The sequence below is a fragment of the Apodemus sylvaticus genome, chromosome 1 (genome assembly GCF_947179515.1).
Source record: "Apodemus sylvaticus chromosome 1, mApoSyl1.1, whole genome shotgun sequence".
Taxonomy (NCBI): Eukaryota; Metazoa; Chordata; class Mammalia; order Rodentia; family Muridae; genus Apodemus; species Apodemus sylvaticus.
The window spans coordinates 163,456,141-163,483,817 of record NC_067472.1 but is presented as its reverse complement, the minus strand read 5'-3'; the positions used below and the strand labels follow the sequence as shown (position 1 = coordinate 163,483,817).

At 38.5% G+C, this 27,677-nt stretch overlaps 1 protein-coding gene across 1 annotated transcript in view; it reads left to right on the top strand.

The window, feature by feature from the left end:
- Positions 1 to 27,677, top strand: part of Nell1 (neural EGFL like 1) — a 937,387-nt gene that overhangs the window by 905,974 nt on the left and 3,736 nt on the right. The window contains exons 17-19 of the mRNA XM_052161842.1: positions 11,120 to 11,313; positions 19,931 to 20,107; positions 22,352 to 22,576. Of these exons, the coding sequence (XP_052017802.1) occupies positions 11,120 to 11,313; positions 19,931 to 20,107; positions 22,352 to 22,576 (596 nt within the window). The remainder of the gene's footprint in view (positions 1 to 11,119; positions 11,314 to 19,930; positions 20,108 to 22,351; positions 22,577 to 27,677) is intronic.

Genomic DNA, 27,677 nt, shown 5'->3' with positions numbered 1-27,677 from the left:
ATTCCAAGGATTCCTGTTCATGTGGCTCAACCACATTCAAGTAGAACAATTGTTCATGCACTTCTTAGTAGACAAAAGACTCTCAAGACTGGGCTGTGACAGGTACATAGATAAGAGGCAGCTGGGTCTTACTTAGCAAGCTGAGTGGGTACAGAGGGAAGAAAAGAATGTGGAAGCATGATGCAGTATAAAACTAGAAAGAATAGCCTTTGCCCTAAAAAGTGAAATTTTGGTAATGATTCTAGATAATACAATGACTGTTGTGATGAACTTTCTGTTGATGGGTGTTGGGTATGTGTTAGGTTACCTTTATAACAGAAAACAACTTTCCACTCATGAGCAGATATATTAAAACACATTAATCTACCACATTTGGCATTGATACTGCAGCTTTCTGGAAGTGTTAAATTATTTTCATATAGAAAGTATTTCGATGTTAATAGATTTGCTATTTATACTATTCACTGGTCAGAATTGTATTGATTTTAATCAAATTTCATCACTATGTACAGAGGTCAAACTTGTCCGCAGCAGACAGTAGTAAATTGGATATCTTAGAATGTTCTCTGTCTACATCAACTCTTGATTTCCTACCTGGAAGAGCTCTTTCCTCCATCTGTAGTAAAATACCCAGATCTGCATATTCTGTAAATAAACATAGTTAACAATCATGGCTAATTCACAGAGTATCAGAAATGTGTGCCCATCACTTAACCATAGTGCAAGGGTTTGTAGATAAAAGGTCACAGAGAACTTGGAGTTATGACATTTTTAGATGTTGCTGACTGGTAGGCAAACCAAAGCTCATGAGTTTGTGTGAGACTTCAGGATTCTAGTCAAATACCTTGACAAGAAGAGGAAGGAATGTTTTGCCTGTTTGGTAAGAGATCTAGAGTCAAGACTAAATTTAACTTTGGGAGACGGAAGAGTGGCCCTTATAGGAAGAGATGAACTCTAAGTGACAAGGATTTTAGAATGGAAAGGACCAGGAACCCCACTGGAAGCTCAGCATCTTTAAGTAATGTTTGTAGGATGTGCATTATTATGTTTAACCAAATTACCAAACTATCTGCAATACAGTTGCATCTGGCTCTTGCACAGGATGACTGAAACTTGGAGTTAAACATCTTTCAGTGTCATCAAATTCAGAGTATGGCTGAGACAAGAGACTTCCTTTTCTTAGGTTGCCTGGAACTTTCTCAGAGTAAGCTTTTCCTGAGCATGCCACCTCCCCTCCATGGAGAGGAAGAAGACAGAAAAGACTTGGGATTTTAGGAAAGATAAAAAATTGAAAATAAGAGCACTAACTTTTTTTTACCTATGAAACTGTATATATCTCCGTTTCTCATTATATCTCCTTCCCTAAGTAGTAACCTGGTAATTGGTAAGCATGTTGATTTGAATAATTAGCTATACACTCTTAGCAACTGAGAATGAGGGAATGATCAGGTAAGAGGATGGTTAAGGGATTACTAAACCTCCGGAAGTTTATGAAAGCTCTCTGATCAAATTTTCATACCAACGTTTCATTATATGCTAAGTCTAGGGGCTGGTTTTGCAATAAGTTGTTAGGAGGAGCCTCAGACCATGGCCTAGGAAGACAAGTTCCCTGGAAGCTTGCACACATGTAGAAGACAACAGTAATGAATAATTAGAGTCATCTGCTATTTGTTGACACCAAGAATTAAGATCCGGAAAAAAGGAATACATGGAGGGATGGAGGGATAGCTAGTGCAGATCATATTGTTTCCTTTATTGAAAGAGTCTTTTCAAGAGGGCTGAGGCAGGGACCAAAAAGGTTACCCTGGACAAACATCAAAATCTTCCTATGACATGCAATATGGCCAATAGTGAAGGCATGTCCCATTTCTCTCCTCTAGCTATGTGATATGCTCTGTGATAGGTGATCTGAGTGACTTACTGTGCTTGGCTATACCTTCCAATGTACTTTGTATGTCAGCCTCATTCTTAATAGTCTGTGCTCTAAAACAGACCTTCTGGCTAAATGTGGAAAGGCAGAATACACGATCACATAGCTAGGAAGCCTTATTCTGGTCCTGAGCTTAACTATGCAGCTTAATGTTCTGTAAGGCCTTTGCTTGCAAGTTGCAGGAGCCCTTGTCCTTCTCTGCATTTTATCAGAATTATTATGCTGATGTGCACTATATGCTCTTTCCTCATTATCTTTGTGCCATCATAAAGAAATACTACAATGGTATCTGTCAGGAGGCACCTGTGCTCTATCCTGTCTATTACTAATACCCTCCCTCCCCCAGCTAGCTCTGTTCTCATTTCTGAGCCACTAATGTTGGGAAATGGTTTCCAAGTCAGAACCCACACAGCTGGATGTTCAAATTCTGAGTTACATTTCCTTTTCTGACACATTACCTGTTTTGAATCTGATAAGCTGCAAAAGTTATTCAAGAAGGAGAAATACGGGATAATCAAAGAGTTCATTTTCTTGGCCCTCTACTCACCTTTGGGAAAGGTGTTTCTGTTGAGTTCGGAAATCAACCTGTAGTAGCTTCAGCTCCTAAGGCAAGCACTGTTACAATTTTTATGACATTAAGATTCCTACAGAGCCATTTTGTTTTCATCTGAGAGGAGTAGGAAAATCGTTGGGGCTAAGTTGGGAATGGCTTGATTGCCTCTGATATAAGCATCTCTGAAGTATATTTTTTCCATGCCCAAGTAACCTCACAACCTTGAATCAAGAAAGGAATCAGTCAGACTGTGTGCAGCTAGACTTCTCTTAAAATAAAATTGAGTATGGTAATCAGAGCTTTCAGGGTTTGTGAAAATACGAATGTAAGAAAATTAGCTCTAATGCAAGCTTAGCCATGGAATCTTATTGAGAAAAGTCTCATTCGAGTATGGAGCATTTAAATAATAAACTTACAAGTGGAAACACAAAGAAATCACAGAAACCTAGTATTTACAACAAGAAAAAAAACAAGGCTGCTGTAATGACTATGGATTTGAGCATGAAATGCTTTGGTTGATTTTTGAACATTGTCTCTTGTCAGACTGTGAGCTTGTCGGATGATTTGCAGAAGTCTCCTGGGAGAGTATCTTTGCACTTGCTCAGCAGAGAACAACAATTGCAATATGTAAATAGGGGGCTTCTTCCTTTCGGATGCCTTGGGATATGTGTAATAGATTAAGTTGGCTTTGTGCAGAGCAAACAGGTCCGTTACCAAGAATATGAATAATGTTGGTTTCCATAATTGCTAACATCTGGCTTTCCATAAATCTGTTAAATTGCATGGAAGTAGAATTAGGTTTCTGTGTCATAAGTAAAGCAATTATATGCAACTCTGTAGGCAACACAGCTTTGTACTGACTTTGAAGTCCTTCCCTTCTGTACAGAACATTTGGGTTTTACATTTTCCTTTTATTATGGACAGGGGGTTTGCTTGCCATTGTGTTTGGTTTGGGGGAAAGGACAGGATTGCTAATGTCTTTGCAATTTTGTAAACTTGAAATAGCCAAATACTGAACTATCATTTCAGCAGTGGGAATTAACATTTTAGGTTGGGTATTAACTGCCAATTTTGAGATTATTTTAGAGAGAGCAAAAATTGGTAATGGTTTGGTTGAAATTATATTTCTAGAAAGTTTCTAGAGAGATTTATTAAATGGTCCCTTTGGCCCTTTTCCTCAAAAAAAGGAAAAAGATAGAAAAATGAAATTGTTTTTGGGGGGCTGTGAGATTTTGCTTTTCTATTTCACTGTGATTACTTTTTTTATATGTTTATTCTATTTTACATTAGAAACAAGGATATCTCAGACTATAAATTAGTAAGAAAACATTTTCCTTGAGGACAAAATATTGGTTATTCCCTTTGCTTGCTGAACACTCCAAAAACAAAATGTCATCAATATATAGTCTATATAAAGAATGATTTTTTTGTAAATTTCATGACTTTATATATTACATGAAATTATATAAATAGATTGCCTAAAATGTTTCCTGCCATTTGGGGAACCAGGAAGAGTGAGCAGTAAAATCCCAGCTCTGCCCTTAGTGAACTCAGCACCTGTAGTGGTGTGCACATCAACTGATGGCTGCTGGGGTGAAGGGGAGGTGGGAGAGTCAGGTTTCTCCTTTGGATGTGCCTCCTGGTACTAGTTCCAGGAGCTGACTAACAGCAATGGATTCAGTAGGTTTAAAAAAGACAGTACATGAAGTTGGAAGGGAAAATATTCTCAGAGCAATGGAAGAGTTTGTAAGAGTGGGAATTTAGTTTAATCAAAATATAGTGTATTCACATTTGAAATGAAAAGACGAATTCAAAATAATAATATAACTCAGAATGGGTTATAAAGATAGAGTTCCTTTACAGAAGAGGGTAAATAACACTTAAGACATTTCAAAAATGTCAGATAGAAACCTATCACTGTAGAAGCTTCCTACAATATTTATGGCACAGAAATAAAGAGTTAAAATGGAGTGACCCTATTGTGAGGCAACAATGTTTAAGAGACATCATAGAATAACAAATAAAAAGTTCAGTGCCCTCTATTGGATGTAGGATTAGTAAAGATCTTTTCCCAATTTTTTCGTTGTTGTTTTGTCCTATTGACCATGTCCTTTGCCTTACAGATGCTTTGCAGTTTTATGAGGTTCCATTTGTCGATTCTTGTTCTTAGAGCATAAGCCATTGGTGTTCTGTCCAGGAACTTTTCCCCTGTGCCCAGGTGTTCAATATTCTTCCCTACTTTCTCCTTTATAAGCTTCAGTGTGTCTGGTTTTATGCGTAGATCCTTGATCCACATGGACTTGAGCTTTGTACAAGGAGATAAGAATGGGTCGATTTGCATTTTTCTTCATGCAGACCTCCAGTTGATCCAGTAGCATTTGTTAAAAATGCTGTCTTTTTTTCCATTGGATGTTTTTAGCTCCTTTCTTAAAGATCAAGTGACCGACCATAGGTGTGTGGGTTCATTTCTGGTTCTTCAATTCTATTACATTGATCTTTCTGCCTGTCTCCATACCAATACCAAACAGTTTTTATCACTATTGCTCTGTAGTAGAGTTTGAGGTTAGGGATGGTGATTCCCCCAGGAGATTTTTTTGTTGTGGCGAATAGTTTTTGCTATACTGGGTTTTTTGTTATTCCAGATGAATTTGAGAATTGCTCTTTCTAGATCTATGAAGAATTGATTTGGGATTTTGATGGGGATTTCATTGAATCTGTAGTTTGCTTTTAGCAAGATGGCAATTTTTACTATATTGATCCTGCCAATCCAAGGACATGGGAGATTTTCCATCTTCTGAGATCATCTTCGATATCTTTCTTCAGGGGCTTGAAGTTCTTGTCATACAGATCTTTCACTTGCTTCATTAGGGTCACACCTAGGTAAGAAATATTTTTTGGGACTATTTTGAAGGGTATCATTTCCCTAATTTCTTTCTCATCTTGTTTATCCTTTGAGTAGAGGAAGGCTACTGATTTGGTTGAGTTAATTATATATCCAGCCACTTTGCTGAAGTTGTTTATCAGCTTTAGGAGTTCTCTGGTGGAAGTTTTGGGATCGCTTAAGTATACTATCATATCATCTGCAAATAGTGATATTTTGAGAACTCAAGAAGTTAGTCTCCAGAGAGTCAAATAACCCTATTAAAAATGGGGTACAGAGCTAAACAGGTAATTCTCAATTGAGGAATCTGGAATGGCTCTAAAGCACCTAAAGAAATGTTTAGCATCCTTAGTTATTAGGGAAATGCAAACCAAAGCAACACTGAGATTCCACCTCACACTGGTCAGAATGGCTAAGATGAAAAACTCAGGGGATAGCAGATGCTGGAGAGGATGTGGGGAAAAAGGAACATTTTTCCATTGTTAGTGGGATTGCAAGCTGGTAAAACCACTCTGGAAATCAGTTTAGGGATTCCTCAGAAAATTAGACATAGTACTATCTGAGGACCCAGCTATACCACTCCTTGGCATATGCCCAAAAGATGCTCCTACATGCAATAAGGACACATGCTTTGCTATGTTCATAGCTGCCTTATTTATAATAGCCAGAAGCTGGAAAGAACCCACATGTCCCTCAACAGAGGAATGGATACAGAAACTGTGGTATATGTACACAATGGAGTACTACTCAGCTATTAAAAACAATGAATTCATGAAATGCTTAGACAAATGGATGGAACTAGAAAGTGTCATCCTGAGTGAGGTAACTCCATCACAAAAGAACACACATGGTATTCATTCACTGATAAGTGGATGTTAGTCCAAAAATTCAAAATAACCAAGTTACAATTCACCCAGCACAGGAAGCTCAAGAAGGAGGACTTAAGTGAGGGTGCTTTGGTTCCTCTGAGAAAGGGAACAAAATACTCACAGGAGCAATAAAGGAGACAAAGTAGGGAGCAGATACTGAAGTAAAGGCCACCCAGAGACTGAACTACCTGGAGATTCATCTTATAAACACTCACCAAATCCTGACACTACTATGGATAACAAGAAGTGTATACCAAAAGGAGCATGCCATGGTTGTCTCTGGAGGAGCTCTGCCAGAGTCTTACAAATACAGAGGCAGATGACAGCAGCCAACCATTGGTCTGGGCATGGAGTCCCCAATGGAGGAGCTGGGTGGCCTGGAGGAGCTGAAGTGGTTTACAGTCCCATGGGAAGAACAATGCTGTTGGCCACCCAGATGCCCCAGGACTCCCAGAGACTAAACCATCAACCAAGGGGTACACATGGCTCCAGCCAGAAATGTGGCAGAGGAATGCCTGTTGGACATCAGTGGGAGGAGTGGTCCTTGGACAGGTGAAGGCACAATAGATGCCCAACAAAGGAAAATCCAGCGGGGGGAGGTGGAAGTGGGTGGGGAGGAGAGGCATATACGTGCAGGCAGGGGAAGGGGGAGGAGGGGTCGGGGGTATTTGGGGAGAGGGAAAATTGGGAAAGGTTTTTACCATTGGAAATGTAAATGAAGATGATATTCAATAAATAAAATTAAACACACACACACACACACACAAGTTCAGTGCCAGGAATTGCTTCTTTTGGATTGTTGGCAAGTGAGGCCCCATAGTCTCTGAAACATAATATGCTTTTACCAGGGATATTAGGTACCATTCAGAAGTTGATGGTAAGACCCCTATTGCTTAAGACAACATATATTGAATCATAAAACACACAAAAAGTGAATCTGCTTCTCACCTCGAATCTTCATCCTTGCTGGATAGATGCCATAAGGTAGAAGATGTATGCGAATGGAGGAAAAAAGTACCACTAAGCTTACACCCCTGTGAATGTGAACCCTGGGATCCATTACTGTGTCCTGCATGACAGGACATGCCCACTGGTGTGATAGTGACATCAATATTATGAGATGAACCAACCACTTTTTGATTGGATTTAAAGGATGTTTCAGAAAAATAAAACTCATTTCTAATATTGATACCAGGGCCAAAAACACACACAGCCAAGGCAAAGGCTCCAGGGGTTATTGCTCTGTTAAGAAGATATTATATTAAACAACTCCTAATGACATATTGCTCAAACCATTGATTACTGTATTTGTCAACCCTCATGAGGAAAGCTCTCTTTTTGTAATTGGCACAGAAACCCCAAATGATGCCAAGTACAGAGAATGACAGACTGCAAAATGTATATATGTCATACCTACTCCTCCTAAGAGTCCACTAACATCATAATAAAGGTTCAGTAGAATAAGATATTGCTGCAAATTAGCACCATATTTAGAGATTCTCAAGAGTGTTTTAAATATAAATACTCATTATATCCAGGAATAACCATTGTATTTTCATTATATTATCTATAATTTGGTTTTCATATTGGTCAAGATTTGTTATGAATGCATAACAGTAAAGGAGCTCCAGAGTAATGATGAAGTCCATGGGCTTCTCTTAAAGGTGAAGTGGCTGGTTCATTGTAAGCACTGAATTGAAAGGAAAATAGAGTTCCAAGTTGGATCTACTAAGTGTTTTAACCCAGTGCTGACTTTTCTTGGGAATGGTTAGATGAAGAATGAGAAGACACAGGGGTCCTAGAAAGGATCGCCACCCTACACAATGTGTTGCGAATGGTCTTGCTTAAGAATGTCATGAAACATGCTTAGAAGATGAGGGCAGCCTTGTTGTCCTGAGTTAAAATTTAGATATCAAATTTTTCAATTTCCATGGCTTCCATTCATTGTTTATTAACTAATTGGCTTTCCTGGGACTTCAGTTGGTAGAACAAAAAAAGAAAAGAAAGTATATCTTAGAAGCAAATAGGTTTTAGAAATGACTGCTGGGTAAGCTTAGTGGTGGGAGCCTACAATCACAGATACTCTGGAGGACTATATAAGAGGATTTCACATTCAAGCTTAGCCTGGGCTCCTGAACAGGCAAGGCCAGGCCAGCATAGGCAATATCAGGAGACACTGCCTCAAAATAAAAAACATAAAGAGGTCTGGGGATGGAGCTCGTCCTGAAAGCACCTGTGTAGCATGCACACGACTGCAGGTTCAACCCCCAAGTGTCACAAAAAATATAGCATCGAAACTACTTAATGTCTTCTTGTATTGTTGCCATGAATCTGTTTTATAGCAATATGGTCCCTGCAGTCAGAAAGAGAACATAGGTCACAGATTTCCCATTATTTTCAAGTCATAATTGCTTCAAAACTCCAACACAGTTGGGATAATTGCATCATTTTACACTCAGAATGTCAACTAAAAGTACTCAAGGGATCTATGTAAGATATAATGTTGGAAAATTAATCTTAGAGTCTAGAGTGTAAGTTGTGGAAAGTAAATAGAAACCACAAATGCACTGCAGGACACCGTAGCTTTAGAGTTGGTACAGGATAACAGAATCCTCCAGAAGCATTTCACACTGTGGTATATGCTAGTTACATACCTATCTGCACCTCAGTTTCCCTGCTTTAAAAAAATGAAGCTTAGTTTCTCTCTTGTGATCACTATAGCATTACTGATTCTTGAAAAACAAGAGCTGTCAGTATACTCATCATCTATATGTGTAAAAACACACATGATATATATATAAAATCAGTAAAATTGCTGTTATGCCTTCAAAATTATAATGTAAAATATATGCATATATATATATTCCATCTCTTAACTCTTCCTAGATTCTTCCCATATTTCTATCCATCCAACTTTGCTTTTGTTCTTTTTCAAAAAACAAAACAAAAACAAAAACAAAGACTCCACAGAACAAAACTCAAAGAAACAAAAAAAGACCAATATGAAAATAAACTAAATAAAGGGAAACAAAGTCCACAATAGTATCATAGCTGTTTTATGTTGTGATACTGTTTTATATTTCTTGAAGACACTCATCCTGTCTAGCTCTTACAATATTTCTGACTCTTCCCCAGAGCTCTCTGATCCCTGAAGGGAGGAGTTTGATGAAGATATTTTATTAAATACTGGGTATTCCAAAATCTATGTAACTATTCCTGAGCTTGGGGCCTGTCCCAGGGTATGATTGATATGCCTAGTAAATTCACTCTATTGTTGAAAGCTGGATTTTTCCTCTTCCAGAAGCTATCAATTACAGAGAGCTTCTTGGTTAGGGGTAGGACCCTCTACACTTCACATTCTCAGTGCTGGTACCAAGTCTGGCTTGAACCTCTGCGGGTCTTGTACATTATGCCATAGTCCCTGTGAGTTTATCTGGGAGATATTAATGTATCTGTCCTGCTGTGTCTAGAAGACACACTATCCTTGGAGTCACCCATCCCCTCCAGCTCTTAGAATCTTTCTGATTCCTCTTCCCCAGCGCTCCCTGATCCCTGAACGGAGGAGTTTGATGAAGATATCCCATTAAGAACTGGGTATTCCAAAACCTCTTACTCTATGTATAGTGTCTAATTGTGAACCTCTGTGTTAACTTCTAGCATCCTGCAAGGAAAAAAAGCTCCTCTGACGAGGGTTGATTATTTTAACCTAATGAAGTACAACTTCACATAGGTATTAGGATGGGATTCAGATGAGATGACATTATTCTAACATTCTGCTTCCTACAAGACTCTCTCTAATGATTAGTAGCCTTGTTGATGGGTCTCCAAGTCATGTGTTCTGTTTCATCAGCTTTGTGACAGTGCTATATTGCATTTTCTTTTGTGTTACTTTTAATATCAGTCACATCTGTTGCACATAATAGAGTTTCATCATCTGAGAGGTATTTGTAGACATGGCTAGAGATTAACCAAGGGAGAAGAAGATTCTGACAAATACAAGACAAGTACCTTCCAATAAAGCTTAAATGCATACATAAAGAGAGGCCAAGTACAATTTTCTTGATATGACACCAGCAACAATGAGCAGAAGCTGCTGGCTAAGATATTTGATCTAAATGTAACGAATAAGTCTTTTTTAAAGTAGACATTTACAGGCAAAACTGGCTGCCTTTCAAGCTTGGCTGTCAGGAAAGTGCTGAAGAGAGATGAGGTAGGAGAATATTTGATACATTGAGGTCAGTCAAGTTTGAACTCTCAGGTAGAGTGACGGGATTTGTCTGACTTCCCTACTATGTTGTCAGTGAACACAATATTCAATAAGTTTGTCTTCATCAGCATCCAAGCCATACCTTCTGGAGCCCTGATTGTTTTTTGAGACAACTTTTTTGGCCCTTATGATGCTAAGTATTTTAATATTAAATATGACACTTACCAAGAATCATGCAACCTCTTTTTTCAAAGCCCTGGCATCAGATCTGGGGCAGTCTGACAGAGTCAAAGTTGCTCTAATTACCTTGTTTCTGTTCAGTGACTTATGTACACAAAGTTCTTTTCTATGAGAGATAAGCTTCTATAGTTGATGGGTTAACAAGTCATGGCCATCATAAGACAAGAGAGGTGAAAGTGGGTATTTTAACTAGTGGGCAGCTCTAAATTTAATCTCACAGAAGAGTCAGGCTACCTGGCAGTGGGCATACACTTTCACTCAGTGATCCTTAGCACCGTGATTCTCTACAGAGCATTTGCCTTGTAGAGTATTTGAGCAAATGCAGATGAGAAAGAACCCAACAATAGGTACATCCCCCACAGTGCTGATCAGTCATACTCTTGTTGGTTCATGAGTTTACTTGCCTGGGTTTTGATGTTTTTTGGTTTATTTATTACAGATATTGATGAATGTGCCTTAAGAACTCACACTTGTTGGAATGATTCTGCCTGCATCAACTTAGCAGGAGGATTTGATTGCCTGTGTCCCTCTGGGCCCTCCTGCTCTGGGGACTGTCCCCACGAAGGAGGACTGAAGCATAATGGGCAGGTGTGGATTCTAAGAGAAGACAGGTGTTCAGTCTGTTCCTGCAAGGTAAGCTGACAGGATACAATGAAGGGTATGTTCTTCCTCTTTGCTCACCACGGGTTTCTTTCTGCACTTGTACTCACGAGCCCCTAACTTTTCTAAAGGGCCTATCCATTCCAATCTGCAATACAGCCAGCCAACTGATGATGGGTGACTAGCAAATTGGATTTGAATTTACTCTTTGTTTTGTGGCAAGTGGTGTGCAACCTTGAATAGAGACTGAATATCAGGAGAAGCCGGAAAGAGCAGTCAAGGTTGCTTCTTGAACTGAGAGCCACAGTACCTTGGTTGTTGGTCAGGTGAGAATTTTCAGGAGCCTGCATTCTACACTTATACAAACTTGCTGGCTCAGAAATCTCTATCTAAAATTGTCATTTCAAAGACTCTCCTTCACTGGCTCACTGCTTGTTGCTGATATCATCAAGAAAAGCCAGGCTCAGAGATCATTCATGTAGTGGTCAGACATGAATGGTTAGACAAATGGTGAGGGTAATATTGTTGTTCCTTTGTAACCAATGTCGTTGTCTTTCTGAGTATAGTGGTATCTCTTAGCCTAAGTCCCCAGAAAACAAGGAAACAACACTTCTCCAATAGTGTGGTAGTTCCTTTGTAACCAGCATCTTTGTCTTACTCATTGCTAAGTCCCAAGTCTCTTAGGCTTAGTCCCAAGAAAGTAAATTGGTTGTTTATGAAAACACAATTCAGCAACATGGTGGTGTTACTTATTGCTTTGCACAATGGACCTGTTAAGTGTTTGATTTCCTCATGCTTTGTTTCTTCTTTTGTTGATTTTGCCATTTTATTTTCATTTGTCCTTATGTTGCCATAGTTTTTGGCTTAAATATTGGAATAAGCTTATTCAATCTTGGGCTTTAAAGGCATAGAAAACAAGAAACATTATTTGCTTGGTAGCTCCTTTGAAAGCCAAGTCTCCTAATAAATTTTGTGTTCCCCAGAAATAGAGCAGCACCGAGCCTGTGAAACCCTTGTGCACTGACATCTGGCCACACTTCCACAGAACCCAGGGGTCTACTTGGAAGAGATATATCACCATGTCCTAAACCCAAGGCACCTGTTCTCTCCCTTTCCACTTAAACCTAGTTCCATAACCCAAATTTACAATTATTTTCCCATTTATTAAGCACCACATACTAGGCTATGTTCCAGATAACCCATAATTATAAAAGAGCATCCTGTTTCATGTGAGCACAGTTCTGAACAATGAAGAAAATATCCCCAGGAATCAAGTAACTCATCCTCTTTCTCATGATACTCATTCACAAATTGTCTGGGGCTTTCGGTTCTCACTATCTCAAAGCTTACTCTTTCCCCACAGAGGATAGAGACTGGTGTATTAGAAGCCAGTGGGGTCAGCTGTCTTCACAACTTCAGGGAGCGCAAACACTCAGCTTAGACATATAGTACATGGATAGATCATTATCAGCAGTCAAATGAATGCTATCAAATGTAGTCATGAACCAGGTGGTGATGAAACAAAGAACAAGAGTTCTAAGGAAAGGAAAAGATCATTATACATTAGAATAGTGAACACAGAAAATGAAAGAGGCTTCTAACTACATTCCCTGTTCAGGGGGCAAAGTGAAGCAACTTCTACCCAAACTTCTGAATATAATTGAAATGTCCCGAAACCCAAATTTTTCAGGTTTTGTATTGTAGACCACTGGAATATTGAGAACAGTGAAACCAAACACTTTTGACTATATTTGTAATGGCATTTAAGTACAGGATGTAGCCTGGGATCCCACCAACATGAATGTTCTCCCAGGCCTGTGTCACTGTACTAACAATCCAAGCAGCCTCGTTCTCATCTCCATTGTTTCCTAAAGTATCCCAAATGTCTTCTGCGGGACTCAGGTACAGCTTACACCCTAGTTGATCAACTCTTACAAACTTGTTAATAAACTTTATTAGTGAAAATCCACCCCACTGCTTTGACATTTTTGAAGGATGCATGAGGTGGATATGTAACTATTTATTTAAAATAAACAATGGAAAAATACTGTATGTGATATTCTGACTTTTAAAAGATGTATTTAAAAATTATCTTTAATTTTTGAGATTATAAAAAAATTACAACATAGCCCTTTCATTGCCTCCCTCCCTATCCCTCCATATAGCTCTTGCTTGCTTTCAAGTTCTAGGCCTTCTCTTTTTCTTGAATTAATTGTATGTGTATATCTGTGGGCCTATGTGTGTATCTATGTGTGTGTGCATACCTCTAAATATACAAATACAACCTTCCCAGTCCATTCAATGTCACTTATATGCACATGATTTTGCATTTTGGGGGCTTACCACTTAGCATTGGACAACCAACTGGTGATTATTCTCAGGGAGTACCATTTCCCCTCTTTTCAGGATTCCTTAACTGCCCATAATTCTTAACAGAAGTTTGAGGCATTGTGAATTTTCCCTTGCTTATATTGGCATGTATCCATTTGTGTGTCAGGAGATTTATCCTGCTTCAGAATCACTTGGGGGTCTTGTTGGAATTCTTGATCTAGATTTTGTGCCTTAAGTTTCTAGAGCAGTAGACAGGGTAGTAAGCACAAATTTGCCTTTGTACCTAGTTCCCAGTATGTATCAGTACCTTGGTTTTGAGCACTCCATTTTGAGTATAAGTATCTAGGAACTTTTCTCTCTTGATGTAGCAGAAATCTTATCTTCCTATTCCACGGCCTCTCTATGTTACAAAAATGTATCTTAGGGGAAAATAATTGTTCAGAGTCTATTTGGGGGTCCATCGTTTGGACTATTACTATTTTTTTTGCATTGGAATGTCTGATTTTTCTCTATGGATCTCTTTTATACCTTTTTGTAAATGTGATAATGAGGGTATTTGTGTCCCTAATGTTTAAAGAAGATGAAGTTGGTGGAATATCCTATAACCTAATATCAAAATCAATAATTGGAAAGATAATTGATATCAGAGTCTGAACAGTTTATGAGATAGCACAAGAGATAGGTCTAGTGTAATATTCCTAATTTTATAGTTTATGTCAGGAAATAGACATTTCCCTTAAGCACTAGTTAATAAGTATTTTAAATTTTGTAAAATATGAGTATTGTGTCACAAATTCTCATCTTTACCAGTGTGTTGTGAAATCATCTGCAGGTTCTATGTAACTAGGTTAGAAGTTTGGGTTCTATGAGACTTTATCAGGCATCTGCTGAATGTGGACGTGGCCGTCAACTTGCTAATTGGTAGTTTATATTTTTATTTAGTGACTACATATGGTTTTCATGTAAATCCAACTACTCAATTTAAATGTTTCAAAGACAATGACATGAAGATGAATTGGGCATTCTGGGATGAGTGGATCAGTATTTCAAGAGGTCAATAATAAAATGTGTAATCTAAAATTTAAGACCTAGAATTTTACACAGTGAATTCATTCAAATATTTTTCTTTTTTATGAGATATTTTCTTTATTTACATTTCAAATGTTATCCCTTTTCTTGGTTCCTCCATCCCTGAAAATCCTCTAACTCATCCCCTCCCTCCACGCTCACCAACCCACCCACTCCCGCTTCCCTGTCCTGGCATTCCCCTATACTAGGGCATTGAGCCTTCTCAGGACCAAGGGCCTCTCTTCCCTTTGATGTCCAACAAGGCCATCCTCAGTGAGAATTTTGCTGCTTTAAAAAAATCTAGAATTAATTTAAACATAATTCTTATTAATTGTGCATGGTTGAACTTTCATTATAAAATTATATGGAAACACTGAAGTGCTGAGTAGGAGAGTGAGAATTCAGCTTTGATATCTCAGTGGAATTGGGGTCACCATCTTAGCTGGACAGGAGTCAGGCTCTTGGCATAGCCCACAAAACAAAATGAGAAGGACATCCTGCTAAGATAGGCCTGTTCTCACTCACAGTTGGTTTCCAGTGTGATTACATTCTCTGAACAAGCCTTTATAATTACATTTTAGTTATATTAATGAAGCCACCTTTGGCATTGCATTATCAAACATGATTTTTTCTTGACAGTTGCTCAGTAATTCAAAGCTATCAGGAATATTGTCATTGTTCTGAAACCTAATAGAAGATAAGAGGGGCCTCAATGGCATTTTCACATAATTGATGAGATGGGAAATTGCTTTATTCTACACTAACCCTGAAGGCTATCCATTCATTTCTATTCATTCTCTTAACTAGTCGGTGGGATTGAATCTCATGGAATGAAATATAGTAATTTGTGAAAATAATTTATAGTTTTGTTTGATGCTGGTCTAAACCACATAGCAAAGCCATGTGGTTTCTGATTCTTAGATCTTCAATACTTATGAAATGAATTAGATTAGTAATGAAATTAAGTTAACAGGGCTTGGGGATACAGGTTACGTGGCAAAGTGCTTACATAGTACATGTGTGTGTTTCTAAGTTCAATTCCCAGCACTAAAACAAGAAAGATGACATGTTATACAAAATTAGTGTGAAATATTATTTTTGTGAAAATGATGGAAATCATGATATAAGCTAGTAGGCCAAGGACTTATTGTTGGAAGATTCTTACAGTGTATACTCATTAGTGGTAGGCTATGCAAAATATCTGGTTTAATTCACCTGATCACCTCTAGATTGCCTCCCCCCACCGCTGTGTATGTGTCTTTGTATATGTGTTTGTATATCTTACTCTATATTTCATACATATTTACATCCTTATAGAAAGTCTGTTTTTATAAAATCAGTGTCTATGCATACATAAGAATCTGTATGTATTTATTTAATCTCTTGACATTTTAGAATAGTTCTCTTTTTTAATTTTTATAGTAGAGACAATACATAAAAATTGAATGAAGGCCCCTTTCCATACTCTTCAGTCATTACAAGACAAAAGTAGCCAGCATCTCCCTTCCACTCTCTGTAAGGAATGTAGTTCTTTTAAGGATTTCCACTTTTGCTTCCATTGAAACTAACTTTCCATCCATTTTTATGGAAGAAATAGACTAAGACCTATTGGGCAGGTCCACTGTGTTTGCAGATAGCAATACCTATGAAGGTGCATATTCGTGGGAGATGACAGATGCAGCATCTGATAAAAGCTGTGACTGGCAAGAGAGGAAAGGTGGATCTAATAGGATGAAATGCTACATGCACCCGGAAACACATATATGCCCAATCAACCAGCCATGGGAGACAGGGCAGGGATTAATGAGGTTTTTGTTTTCATTAAGCTCAGTATCAGTCAGCACTGTGACATAACCGAGATAAGAAGGCAAATCAGACTGCATTAGAGAAAACACACTGAAAGTTAAGCCTTGGGACCCAAACCCGTGTCACTCCTTGTTTCTCAAGACTCATATTTAGTTACTTGACTTGAGAAATGAAGGCACATATTTCTACTCCATGGGTCATCAGTATTAAATGTAATATAGGTAAATGATTTATATAATTTTGGCAGAAGGTAACTAATAAAGATGTTGAAGATCACACTGAATAGTCAAAGATTGAAGGAGGCAGTCACAGAAGCTGCAGTGTAGTGAAAAATTAATAACAATGGGAACAGGTTGAAGAATCAGAAATGTTTTTGCTAGAAGGAGTAATTTGGTGAACACATACAAATTAGCTTCAAAGAAATGTTATAAAAGAATGTAAGGGCTGTGATTTCAAGGAACAGTAATTAAAGTCAGCAAAGAGACACCAAGACTAAGACACACAGACATGTGCCCTGAATATCTACCTTGGTGTGAGCTCCCAAGAATGGATAGCCTCAGGTATAATTTTTGTAACTTTTAGCTTTGGTGGTTACAGTGAAGGCAGGCTTTATGTCCTAAGGTTTAGTTTTAAAAATTCTCAGAAACATAACTGTAGGGGGAGGATGAAAGCTAGGTCAGTTGTTCTTCCAAAGGACTCAAGCTCAGTTTCCAGCAACAAAGAAGGGTAGTTTAGCACCACCTGAGGCTTCAGTGAGCTCCAGAGGATCCAGTGACCACTCTGTGTTCTACAGGAACACACACACACACGATCATATTTTAATAAAAGTAAATCTTTAACAAAAATAGCTCTACCCAACATCCAATGGAAAAAAGATAGCCTTTTCAACAAATGGTGCTGGTTCAACTGGAGGTCAGCATGCGAATTGATCCATCCTTGTCTCCTTGTACTAAGCTCAAATCCAAATGGATCAAGGACCTCCACATAAAGCCAGACACTCTGAAGCTAATAGAAAAGAAACTGGGGAAGACCCTTGAGGACATCGGTACAGGGAGAAAGTTTCTGAACAGAACACCAATAGCATATGCTCTAAGAGCAAGAATTGACAAATGGGACCTCATAAGGTTACAGAGTTTCTGTAAGGCAAAGGACACCATCAAGAGGACAGATCGGCAACCAACAAATTGGGAAAAGATCTTCACCAATCCTACATCAGATAGAGGGCTAATATCCAATATATATAAAGAACTCAAGAAGTTAGACTCCAGAAAACCGAACAACCCTATTAAAAAATGGGGTACAGAGTTAAACAAAGAATTCTCACCTGAAGAACTTCGGATGGCGGAGAAGCATCTTAAAAAATGCTCAACTTCATTAGTCATTAGGGAAATGCAAATCAAAACAACCCTAAGATTTCATCTTACACCAGTCAGAATGGCTAAGATTAAAAATTCAGGAGACCGCAGGTGTTGGAGAGGGTGCGGAGAAAGAGGAACACTCTTCCACTGCTGGTGGGGTTGCAAATTGGTACAACCACTCTGGAAAGCAGTCTGGCGGTTCCTCTGAAAACTGGGCACCTCACTTCCAGAAGATCCTGCTATACCACTCCTGGGCATATACCCAGAGGATTCCCCACCATGTAATAAGGATACATGCTCTACTATGTTCATAGCAGCCCTATTTATAATTGCCAGATGCTGGAAAGAACCCAGGTATCCCTCAACAGAAGAGTGGATGCAAAAAATGTGGTATATCTACACAATGGAGTACTATTCAGCCATTAGAAACAATGAATTCATGAAATTCTTAGGCAAATGGATGGAGCTAGAGAACATCATACTAAGTGAGGTAACCCAGACTCAAAAGGTGAATCATGGTATGCACTCACTAATAAGTGGTTATTAACCTAGAAAACTGGAATACTCAAAACATAATCCACACATCAAATGAGATACAAGAAGAAAGCAGGAGTGGTCCCTGGTTCTGGAAAGACTCAGTGAAACAGTATTTGGCAAAACCAGAACGGGGAACTGGGAAGGGGTGGGAGGGAGGACAGGGGAAGAGAAGGGGGCTTACGGGACTTTCGGGGAGTGGGGGGGGCTAGAAAAGGGGAAATCATTTGAAATGTAAATAAATTATATCGAATAAAAAAAATATTTTGAAAGAAAAAAAAATAGCTCTACCCATAAATGGTATCCAAAGTCCTCATGCATTAGCTTCTCTATCAACAGAATCCTGACACTGGTTTGATGAGTAAATGATAACAGGCCATAAGCACTCAGTCTTAATGTCCAGCGATGTTGACGTCTACTTCCTTATAACTGAGTTCCCAGGACTAATGCTCCTGAAACTGTAATGTGTGTGTAATGTGGCTGTCATCTGATGAACTGCATCATGGAGTAAGGTGACAATTGGTCATAAGCTCTTCAAATAAGCAATGAAAGAACTTGTAGAAGAAAAAGCTTTTGAAACTCTCAGACTCGATTATAGGCTTAGAGATGATACTGTACTGTGTGATCTGTATAAGACACTTAATGTCTCTGGACCTCGGTTACTTCTTCCCATATCCCTTATAATTGTGGCATGTATGAAAGTAGGCAGTGCATTTCAGTGTGTTTGCTGGTGTTCTTGTATATTAGGACAATGTACTTACATGGTTTTCCCCTGAAATGAGGTTATTTTCTTATTGTCATAGCACACAATACAATGCTGTCATTAAATTTGCACACACACACACACACACACACACACACACACACACACAGAATTTGCTCTTATTTTCCACTTTCCCCTTCTTGTCTGTTCCCCTACTACCTCTACCATGTAGTTTCCCTTCCATCTGGAATGCATTTTTGATCACATTCAGTTTAACTGCTTATGTTAGCTCTAATTCTTAAACAGAAACATATCTTTTCCATTAATTAATTAATTTATTTATTCAATTTACATCCCAATCACAGCCCCCTCCTACCTGTCCCCCTTTGCACAGCCTATCACCAATATCCCCCAATTCTTCTCCTCAGAGGAGGGGGAGGCCTGCCGTGGATACTAACCTACCCTGCTACATCAAGTCACTGCAGTACTAGGTGCATCTTCTCTCACTGAGGCCAGACAAGGCCCCACAGATAGGAGGACAGGAGTTACAGAATGGCAACAGGTCAGAGATAGCCTCTGCTTCACAGAAATATATTTTTTAAATATTCAAAGAACATATTGATTTTTTCCTTGTGGGTACACTTAGCAATTTTTCCATTTTGAATTGGCTGGCTCCAGTAAAGAAAGGCTGTGCCTACTTTGAACAAGATGGGAGGTAGACAATATAGATTCAGAGCTAAGAAGTTTATTCTGTGAGCTCTATGGTGCATTTGCAAGGTTTAATTTACAGAGTGCATCTGTGCATATGTTTTCCTAATCACCAAACATCCTTGACCTTATTTCTCAACAGGATGGGAAGATATTCTGCCGGCGGACAGCTTGTGATTGCCAGAATCCAAATGTTGACCTTTTCTGCTGCCCAGAGTGTGACACCAGGGTCACTAGCCAATGTTTAGATCAAAGTGGACAGAAGCTCTATCGAAGTGGAGACAACTGGACCCACAGCTGCCAGCAGTGTCGATGTCTGGTATGTCAGTTTCCTAGGGATCCTGGTGCCTTTACTGTAGAAAAGGCTTTAAACTTGTGAGCTTTGGAGCTGGATTTCCAAGATGTTTCCAGTATTACACAGTATCATGGGTTATGCTTAACCAGTTGCCATATGTTATACCTGGAGATATTTACATTACATGTAAAATGCTGCAAAAGTAAAAAGAATGCATTTATAGACAGGTTTAACCTGAGCAGTTTGTATATACCTATATATTTTAGAATGTCCAAAGCAAGGAAAAATTCTCTTGAAGTAGCTTTAAATGGTTTGAGATAGAGTGATTGTCCAGATAGAGTCAAGCATATTTTTGTTTATGACCCAATCTTTAATATTGACAACAGAAAAAAAAAGTATAACAGAAGTGACGGCATTTGGGTGAGCAAGATTGAGAATCCAATTCTATAATTGTCTCATAGGCTAGCTTGTTGTAGACACTTTGGATATGCCAAAGCATTTCAGTGGTTAGTCTTTTCCATAAATGTTCACAGGTTTATGGGTACCAGTTCAAAGACACTTAGGAAGCTAAGAGAAATGTATGTGAGAGATGAGTACTCTTCATATAGCAGGCTCTTGGCTTAGTGCCATAGGAGACACTTAATGTGGTAACTGCTACTGATACCCTGTTATCCCTTAAAAATGCTGTTCAAACAGAACAGATAACATTATTTTAAATATTAATATACAGATATTAATACTGTGCCAGAATTTTATAAAGTTCAAAGAAAACACATAATTTCCATATCTTGTTCAGTGTGTTTTAAACTACCATAGAGACAATGATTTCTAAGAATGGGAAGACTTGAGGGCATGGTACATTGAGGATTGTGGTGCTCCATCTGCTCCATCTCGGAGCATTCTACCTGAGTCAGCTTATAAAGCAAGCTTTTAGCTTGGTGCTTAATGTTTATTGAAATGAATTTTTCTCTTTCTGGGTATTATATGAAAACTAGCGCCCAGAGAAATTATTCTCTAAGTTTCCATAAATCCCCCAGGTTAACGTGTGAGCAGTCATCACATGTATCTTTTACAATCCATCTTAATACTAGGACTGAAACATAGATAAATTCCATTCATGGCCAATTTTACAGATTCCCTTCTAAGGACAAATACATCCAGGACAACTACAGACCTGTTTCCAGCATCATTCTGGAAAACCATTTTTCTTCCTTGAGAAGTCAGTCATCAGATAGCTGGGATTACTGGCATTTATCTTGCACATGATGTTTTCAATCAAAGAGTTTCAAAAAGACATCTTGAATGTCCAGTCTTTGGGATGGATATTTATTTTTTCAATACATTGAAGTTATTGAGCATTATCTTAAAATTACTTTAGATTAGTATTGGTCACATGTCTTAAATACTTTATCAAGACTTTGCCTGTACCAGAGTCCTAGTGATATCCCACAAGCAAGGCAGACACAGTCACAACATGAATAACCCTAGAATGTGGAGACATTGACCAAAAAAATAAGTAAATGAGAATCACTGCAGCTGACAGTGCCGTGATGACAGTGAGGCTGTATGGAGAGACCTTGCTCTCACAGGCAGCTCAATGGATCCTGCGGCCAGAAGAGGACTCAGGTAGTGCCTCCATTCAAGCTGTGATGTGGACACCTTAGAGTCATAGGGTGGTTTCTCCAGAGAACAACCAGCCTCAGCTCTGAACATGAATCCTGCTTCTCAGTTGTTGCAGCTGTTGAAATATTCCATGTCTCTGGGCCTCCCTTTGGACCTTAAAAGAAGTGGATACCTTTTTATACACTACCCTCACTCTACCATGTGTTTTCTTGTTTGTTCTTTTAGTACTTGTTGGACAAATCTCTGGACACCATCAGGAAAGAAAACAAACAATAAAAGTCCAAAAGCTAAGTTAATGTTGAGTCATACCAATTATACAGCATAATCTGAAAAAAAAAACAGTATGACATGATGAAAATAATTATATATTTTGTTGGGAATACAAACAAGCTGATTAAAGACTTTCTGTGATCTCTGGATTAGGTAGTAAGCAAAACCATCCTGAGGAAGTGCTATCTTCTTAGCAGTTATATGTGCAGAAGGTATGTCTTCACAGAGAAGGGTAGATCATACACATCATGGTGCAGGCTGGAAGCATTCAGTAAGAAAATAATAAGGGTTGTAACACTTTCTTTCCCTAAGGGATACTGAGAATATAAAACTGCATAAGGATGAGGACAACTTATTTCATCTTTCTCTCCACAGGAAGGAGAGGCAGACTGCTGGCCTCTAGCTTGCCCTAGTTTGAGCTGTGAATACACAGCCATCTTTGAAGGAGAGTGTTGTCCCCGCTGTGTCAGTGACCCCTGCCTGGCTGATAATATTGCTTATGACATCAGAAAAACTTGCCTGGACAGCTCTGGTATTTCAAGGCTGAGCGGTGCGGTGTGGACGATGGCTGGATCTCCTTGTACAACCTGTAAATGCAAGGTAACTATCAGCCTTGGGGTATATGTATGAACCACAGATAGTTTCATTTTGAAGTCTTTGAATTCAGATTCCATGGAGCATATGTTCTCACAGGAGGAGATTAAGTGTACATAGATAATAGCTGGTCCTCTTATAAAGGTAGTTTCCAAATAGAAATGGAATAATACAAATTTGCCGTAAAACTACTGAATTTTAACAACTGACTGTAATCTTAATCATAGAGAATGAAATTTATTTTAACATGCAATATAGAAAAATAATGGGAGACAAGAGAGGGAAGGGGAGGGGAGAGAAAGCCTAGGCATTCTTAGCTTTATTCTAGAAAATTAACCATCAGTGCTGTGGGGAAGACAGAGATCTATATAGCTGTTTATCTGTTTTATTATGCATTCCACATTCCTGGATCTCTTGTGATTTTTTTTTTTTACTGTCATATGTGTCTTATATTTTTTGGAGGATTTCCCATAAAATATCCTCAGGTGTCTTTCAAACTTGAAAGGTGGTACTGCGTTCATAGAGTTATGCCCAAAGGCAGCTTACAGTGATGCTTTGTCAAGCACAGTCAAAATCTCAACCAGAACATTATGTTGAGATCCTCATGATAAAGAATATTAAGAATGATAGTCTACTTGGTTCCATAAAAGCCTACCCCTACTTTCACCATCAGTGGAGGCTTTCCATTTTATGGATTCATTAGTGTAGACTCTTTTCTGTTTCCTAGAATGTAGTGTATATATCATAGGAGCTTCTACTAGATTGTCCTACAATATGGCCCATCATATTGAGTAAAGATGTCCCTCCCTGTACCCGCTTCTTCATCTATCCTCCTCCTCATTTGATCATCCTGTTCTTGTCCATCCCCCAAGAGCTCTTCTGCCCATAACTATATATTCTATTTATCTCCCAGGAAGATTTGTCCATACCATCTAGTCCCTTATTCTTTATCTAACCTCTATGGTTCTATAGACAGTAGCTTGGTCCTCATCGATTGAACAGTTAATATCCATATATAATCACATACAAACCATACTTATCCTTATGGGTCTGGGCTACCTCACTCAAGATGATTAATTTCAAACTCTGTTTGCCCACAAATTTCAGGATGTCAGTTACTTTAATGGCTGAAAAATACTCCATTGTATAAATGTATCACATTTTCTTTATCTGTTCTACTGTTGGACAACATCTAGGTTGCTTCCAATTTCTGTGTATTATAAATAGAGAAGCAATAAGCATAATTGTGCAACTGTTCCTGTGGTAGAATGATGCTTCCTTTGGGAATATGCTCAAGAGTTAGGTAGAACTAGATTTTGAGGTAGATCGATTCCCATCTGAGGGAAAAACCATCATAATGATTTTTATAGTGGCTGTACAATTTGCACTCCAACTAGCAATGGAGGAATGTTCCCCTTATTCCACATCTGTACCAGTGTGACCTGTCACCTACATTATTGGTCCAACAGGTATAAGTTGTTATCTCAAAAAAGTTTTAACTTGCATTTCCACAATGGCTAAAAGTTTTGAACATTTCCCAGTCATTTCGATTTCCTCTAATGAAAATTCTGTGTTTAGACCTGTATCCAATTTTTTTATTTGATATATTTTTTATTTACATTTCAAATGATTTCCCCCCTTCTGGACCCCCACACCCCGAAAGTCACATAAGCCCCTTCCCTCCCCCTGTTCTCCCACCCACCCCTTCCCACTTTCCTGTTCTGGTTTTGCCGTATATTGCTACACTGAGTCTTTCCTGAACCAGGGGCCACTCCTCCGTTTTTCTTGTACCTCATTTGATGTGTGGATTATGTTTTGGGTATTCCAGTTTTACAGGCTAATATCCACTTTTTAGTGAGTGCATACCATGATTGATCTTTTGAGACTGGGTTACTTCACTTAGTATGATGTTCTCCAGCTCCATCCATTTGCCTAAGAATTTCATGAATTCATTGTTTCTAATGGCTGAATAGTACTCCATTGTGTAGATATACCACATTTTTTTGCATCCATTCTTCTGTTGAGGGATACCTGGGTTCTTTCCAGAATCTGGTTATTATAAAGAGGGCTGCTATGAACATAGTGGATCATATATCCTTATTACATGCTAGGGAATCCTCTGGGTATATGCCCAGGAGTGGTATAGCAGGATCTTTAGGAAGTGACATGCCCAGTTTGCTGAGGAACCACCAGACTGATTTCCAGAGTGGTTGTACCAATATGCAACCCCACCAGCAGTGGAGGAGTGTTCCTCTTTCTCCACATCCTCGCCAACACCTGCTGTCTCCTGAGTTTTTAATCTTAGCCATTCTGACTGGTGTAAGGTGAAATCTCAGTGTTGTTTTGATTTGCATTTCACTGATGACTAATGAAGTTGAACATTTTTTAAGATGTTTCTCTGCCATCCGAAGTCCTTCAGGTGAGAATTCTTTGTTTAACTCTTTACCCCATTTTTATAGGGTTATTTGGTTTTCTGGGGTCTAACTTCTTGAGTTCTTTGTATATATTGGATATTAGCCCTCTATATGATATAGGGTTGGAGAAGATCTTTTCCCAATTTGCTGGTTGCCGATTTGTCCTTTTGATGGTGTCCTTTGCCGTACAGAAACTTTGTAATTTTATGAGGTACCATTTGTCAATTCCTGATCTTAGAGCATACACTATTGGTGTTCTGTTCAGCCCCTTTGTCGAGGATATAGTGCCCATAGTTGTGTGGGTTCATTTCTGGATCTTCAATCCTGTTCCATTGATCCACCTGCCTGTCACTGTACCAATACCATGCAGTTTTTAACACTATTGCTCAGTAGTATTGCTTGAGGTTAGGGATACTGATTCCCCCACAATTTCTTTTGTTGTTGAGAATAGTTTTAGCTATTCTGTGTTTTTTGTTATTCCAGATGAATTTGAGAATTGCTCTTTCTAACTCTATGAAGAATTGAGTTGGGATTTTGATGGGTATTGCGTTGAATCTGTATATTGCTTTTGGCAAAATGGCCATTTTAACTATATTAATCCTGCTGATTCATGAGCATGGGAGGTTTTTCCATTTTTTGAGGTCTTCTATTTCCTTCTTCAGAGTCTTGAAGTTCTTGTCATACAGATCTTTAACATGTTTGGTAAGAGTCACCCCAAGGTACTTTATACTGTTTGTAGCTATTGTGAAGGGTGTCAGTTCCCTAATTTCTTTCTCAGCCTGCTTATCCTTTGAGTATAGGAAGGCTACTGATTTGCTTGAGTTGATTTTATAACCTGCGACTTTGCTGTAATTGTTTATCAGATGTAGGAGTTCTCTAGTGGAGTTTTTTGAGTCACTTAGGTAGACTATCATATCATCTGCAAATAATGATAGTTTGACTTCCTTTCCAATTTGTATCACTTTGACCTCCTTATGTTGTCTAATTTCCCGAGATAGTACGTCAAGTACAATATTGAAAAGATAAGGAGAATGGGGGCAGCCCTGTCTAGTCCCTGATTTTAGTGAGATTGCATCAAGTTTCTCTCCATTTAGTTTGATGCTGGCTACCGGTTTGCTGTATATTGCTTTTACTATGTTTAGGTATGGGCCTTGAATTCCTGTTCTTTCCAAGACTTTAAGCATGAAGGATGCTGAATTTTGTCAAATGCTTTTTCAGCATCCAATGAAATGACCATGTGGTTTTTTTTTTCTTTGAGTTTGTTTATGTAGTGGATTGCATTGATGGATTTCCTTATATTGAACCAACCCTGCATCCCTGGGATAAAGCCTACTTGATCATGGTGGATGATCGTTTTGATGTGTTCTTGAATTCGGTTGGCAAGAATTTTATTGAGTATTTTTGCATTGATATTCATAAGGGAAATTGGTCTGAAGTTCTCTTTCTTTGTTGGATCTTTGTGTGGTTTTGGTATAAGTGTAATTGTGGCTTAGTAGAAGGAATTGAGTAGTATTCCACTATTTTGTGGAATAGTTTGAAGCGTATTGGTGTTAGGTCTTCTTTGAAGGTCTGATAGAATTCTGCACTGAAGCCCTCGGGTCCTGTGCTTTTTTTTTTTTGGTTGGAAGGCTTTCTTTGACCCTTTCTATTTCTTTAGGGGTTATGGGACTGTTTAGATGATCTATTTGGTCCTGATTTAATTTTGGTATTTGGTATCTGTCTAGGAAATTGTTTATTTCCTCCAGATTCTCCAGTTGTGTTGAGTATAGGCTTTTGTAGTAGGATCTGATGATTTTTTGAATTTCCTCAGTTTCTGTTGTTATATCCCCCTTTTCATTTCTAATTTTGTTAATTTGGATACTTTCTCTTTGCCCTTTGGTCAGTCTGGCTAAGGATTTATCTATCTTGTGGATTTTCTCAAAGAACCAGCTCCTGGATTCGTTCATTCTTTGTATGGTTCTTTTTGTTTCCACTTGACTGATTTCAGCCCTGAGTTTGATGATTTCCTGTCTTCTTCTCCTCCTGGGTGAATTGGCTTCTTTTTGTTTCAGGGCTTTCAGGTATGTCATTAAACTGCTAGTGTATGCTCTCTCCATTTTCTTTTTGGAGGCACTCAGGGCTATGAGTTTTCCTCTTAGCACTGCTTTCATTGTGTCCCAAAGATTTGGGTATGTTGTGTCTTTATTTTCATTAAATTCTAAAAAGTCTCTGATTTCTTTCTTTATTTCTTCTTTGGCCAAGGTGTAATTGAGTAGAGTATTGTTCAGCCTCCATGAGTATGTGGGCTTTCTGTTGTTTTTGTTGCTATTGAAGACCACTCTTACTCCATAGTGATCCAATAGTAGGCATGGGATTAGTTCGATCTTTTTATATTTGTTGAGGTCTGTCTTGTGACCAATTATATGGTCGATTTTGGAGAAGGTACCATGAGGTCCTGAGAAAAAGGTATATTCTTTTGTTTTAGGGTGAAATGCTCTATAAATATCAGTCAAGTCCAATTGTTTCAAAGCTTCAACTAGTTTTATTGTGTCCTTGTTTAGTTTCTGTTTTCCTGATCCGTCCATTGAGGAGAGTGGAGTGTTGAAGTCACCCACAATTATTGTGTTAGGTACAATGTGTTCTTTGAGCTTTAGTAAAGTTTCTTTTACGAATGAGGGTTTCCTTGCATTTGGCGCATAGATGTTCTGAATTGA